The sequence below is a fragment of the Propithecus coquereli genome, unplaced genomic scaffold (genome assembly GCF_000956105.1).
Source record: "Propithecus coquereli isolate 6110/MARCELLA unplaced genomic scaffold, Pcoq_1.0 Scaffold235, whole genome shotgun sequence".
NCBI classification, from domain to species: Eukaryota; Metazoa; Chordata; class Mammalia; order Primates; family Indriidae; genus Propithecus; species Propithecus coquereli.
In genome coordinates this window covers 462,708-465,817 of record NW_012147897.1, presented here as the reverse complement: position 1 = coordinate 465,817, position 3,110 = coordinate 462,708, and the positions used below count along the sequence as shown (strand labels likewise).

General features: G+C 36.2%; 1 protein-coding gene across 1 annotated transcript; it reads right to left on the bottom strand.

Moving 5' to 3' along the window:
- Positions 1-134: 134 nt before the first annotated feature.
- LOC105811357 (olfactory receptor 52D1-like) lies at positions 135-1,118 on the bottom strand. The gene has a single exon (XM_012645540.1). The coding sequence runs from the start codon at positions 1,116-1,118 to the stop codon at positions 135-137; it is 984 nt and encodes a 327-aa protein (XP_012500994.1).
- Positions 1,119-3,110: the final 1,992 nt, after the last annotated feature.

The following is a 3,110-nucleotide window of genomic DNA, read 5'->3' as shown; positions in this document are numbered from 1 at the left end:
ATTATGTTTGAATAAGTTACTTCCCACAAAATAACTGGAGCTATTTTATCATTAAAAGAAGATTTTAATGAAGAATCACATATTCTAAGATAGATATATGCTTTGTTCAAATGTTACTCACCAATAAAAGTAATTTAGTCTAGAGGATTTGGAAAACTGAAGAATTTAAGAAACCTGTCCCATATCCTCTTGGTCTTTACCCCATAGATAATGGGATTCATCATGGGTGGGACAAGAAGATAAATGTTGGCTATGAATATGTGGACATGGGGAGCCACATGGTGTCCAAACCTGTGGGTGAGAAAAGAGAAGAAGGCTGGAGTATAGGACACTAAGATGATGCAGACATGGGAGCCACAGGTACCTAAGGACTTGAGCCGGGCTTCTTTGGATGGGAGTTGAAAGACGGTGTGCAGTATGAGAATGTAAGAACAAATGATTAATATAAAGTCCACCCCCCCGGTAAGGAAGGCAACAATGAGGCTGTAGGCTTTACAGATTCTTGTCTCCGCACAGGCAATCTTGATGAGGGCCATGAATTCACAGTAGGTATGAGAAACTATGTTAGTTCTACAGTAGGGAAGCCAATATAGCAGGAAGGGGTGAGGACTGAGAAGTGCTATGCCCCTGAGTACAATTGCTAGGCCCATTCCCCCGATGACAGCATGTGTCAGAATAGCTGAATGTCTTAATGGTTTACAAATGGCCACATATCTGTCAAAAGCCATGGCCAGGAAGAAGCCAGACTCCATGGTGGAGAAAGAGTGAATCAGGAACACTTGTGTGAGGCAGGCTTCAAAGCGAATCTCTCCATCATGGAACCAGAAGAGGCTGAGAAGTTTGGGCACAGCTGTAGTACACACAACAAGGTCAGCCACAGCCAGCATGCAAAGGAAGAGGTACATTGGCTCATGAAGGCTGGAGTCTGTCTTGATGATAAACAGAAGAGAACAGTTTCCCAGGAGGGCCAAAAGGTAGACCACACAAAAGGGGATGGAGATCCAGATGTGGACAGTCTCCAAACCAGGAATGCCAATGAGAATGAAGGTTGATGGACGGGCATCAGTCTTATTGTATCCTGACATAACAAGGGTCAGATGTTTCAGTTCTCGCTTCATGAATTTTTCCTCTAAAACAAACAAAATAAATCTCTTCTGAGTTAAAACACAGAGAAATTCTTAGCAATGGAGTAATTACAATGCCTATAAATGTTTAGATAGAAATTATTTCATTATCCGACAGAGAGTCAGATATTACTACAGAGTTACTCTACCTTGAAAAAAATACCACCTAAATAAACAGTGAAAGCTAAAACAAGTGTGGTGTTCTCCTCATTGAGATGCACTGAACGTGAAACTTTTTATCCATGTACAAAGCAGCCTTAATAACTTTTACTAGTACATTGCCATTGATATATTTATTGATATAATTTGCATTGCAATGCAATTTGAAATGTTACTGATGTGTAAATGCTAAGTGAAGAAAAATATTTAATATCAAAGCTAGAGTTAAATATATAAAAATCATATAATCTTCCATTGAGAAGAAAGTGATATCAATTGAAAATTAAAGAATGCAGCTCTGACTCAGGTGGGGCAAAGGCAATATATGCAACCTGAAGATTTGTACTCCCATAATATTCTGAAATTAAAAAAATTAGAAAAATAATAATGTATATAAGCCATGAGTTTGGAGGACTTAGGAAGAAATAATGCAGTCCTAAGACAAGAAATAGAGTAAGGCAAGAGGGATGATATGAGTTTTTGAATAGAAAATCTATTCTTTTTCTTTCCTTTTTTTTTTCTTTTACTTTTAAATTTTAGCCATAATGGGTTTGGGACATACCAAGTTACAGAGTGTGGCTTTGAGAATAGGAAAACTGACATTTGGAAAAATGTGTTGATTGTTGTTGTGTAATAATCAAAAGGATATTTACTCACATAATGAGACTCATTCAGAATGATGAAAAGAGTGATCCTGATGACAGTCTGTCAGAAATTAAACAAATCATTGCACGATTTATGACTTCCCACATGCCACAGAATTTGTGTATACTCCTGATCTGACCAGCAAGAATTACAACAATTGGATTGCAACCTGTGGTCTGAGCTTCCATCACTTCCTCCCACGTATCCAATTAGTCAAACAATATTATGTTTTGCTCCTGGTTAAGTTCACTTTATAGGCAATATACTTCATTTAAGCTTTGGCTCAAGATTTTTCCTTTGCTGTACATACTTCTTCTGCACTGGCTGATCCCCACCCTACTCCCATACTGAAATTTGCTGATTACACTTGTTCCCTTTATTAAGACTATTAGAAAAACATTTTAGAAGTCATACTGCTCCCCTAATGGGCATATTCTTTCTTTTGTTTGTGTTCTTCTTTGTAGAAACAAAATTGACATTGTCCCTCAAACAATCCCCTTATTATTATAGATATTTGTAGATTATGGACTTTTGTGATCAGAAACAATAACCTTAAGTCCAATGAAATGAGGATTGGAATATGTATAGCAGACTGGGCTTCAATATTGAATTACAATGATGAAGCACATTTTAGCCTCTTCATCTGTCTCTGAAGTTTCATGCCTAAAGTTTCTGGTTATTTTGGCCATTTCACATTCAGTGTCTCTAAGGATGGATATTTTCCTTAACATGGAAGTAACTGGATGCATGTGTCAAGGAAGATTCAGAAAGTGTAGGGATTGTAATTTCTGAATCATGGCATATATTGGACAGAACAGGAATATAGGGAAACCAAATGATTAGAAAGTTACATAATAATATAACTAACATATCTAAATGAGTCGGTCACTGATTATGAATCAATTGTTTTCCTGATAACATTTCATGTATGCTTTCATTTAAATTTTATTCCCATTTCCAGATAAGAAGAGTTTAAGCAATATGTAAAAGGTTATATACCTGGTAGGTGATAGACCTGGTTTCTAGCCCAGATATAGATTCAAGAAACATCATATTTGATTGTAATGATAAATTGCCCTAATTATGTGACAGTTCATTTACATTTGTGAAAATAGAGTATCATGATTATTCTGTATATAACGTTAAAAAATACCATCACAATTAATTTGATTATGAATACTA

Excerpts from the sequence above, each read along its gene's own strand:
- LOC105811357 (XM_012645540.1), bottom strand. The coding sequence starts at position 1,118 with ATGAAGCGAGAACTGAAACATCTGACCCTTGTTATGTCAGGATACAAT.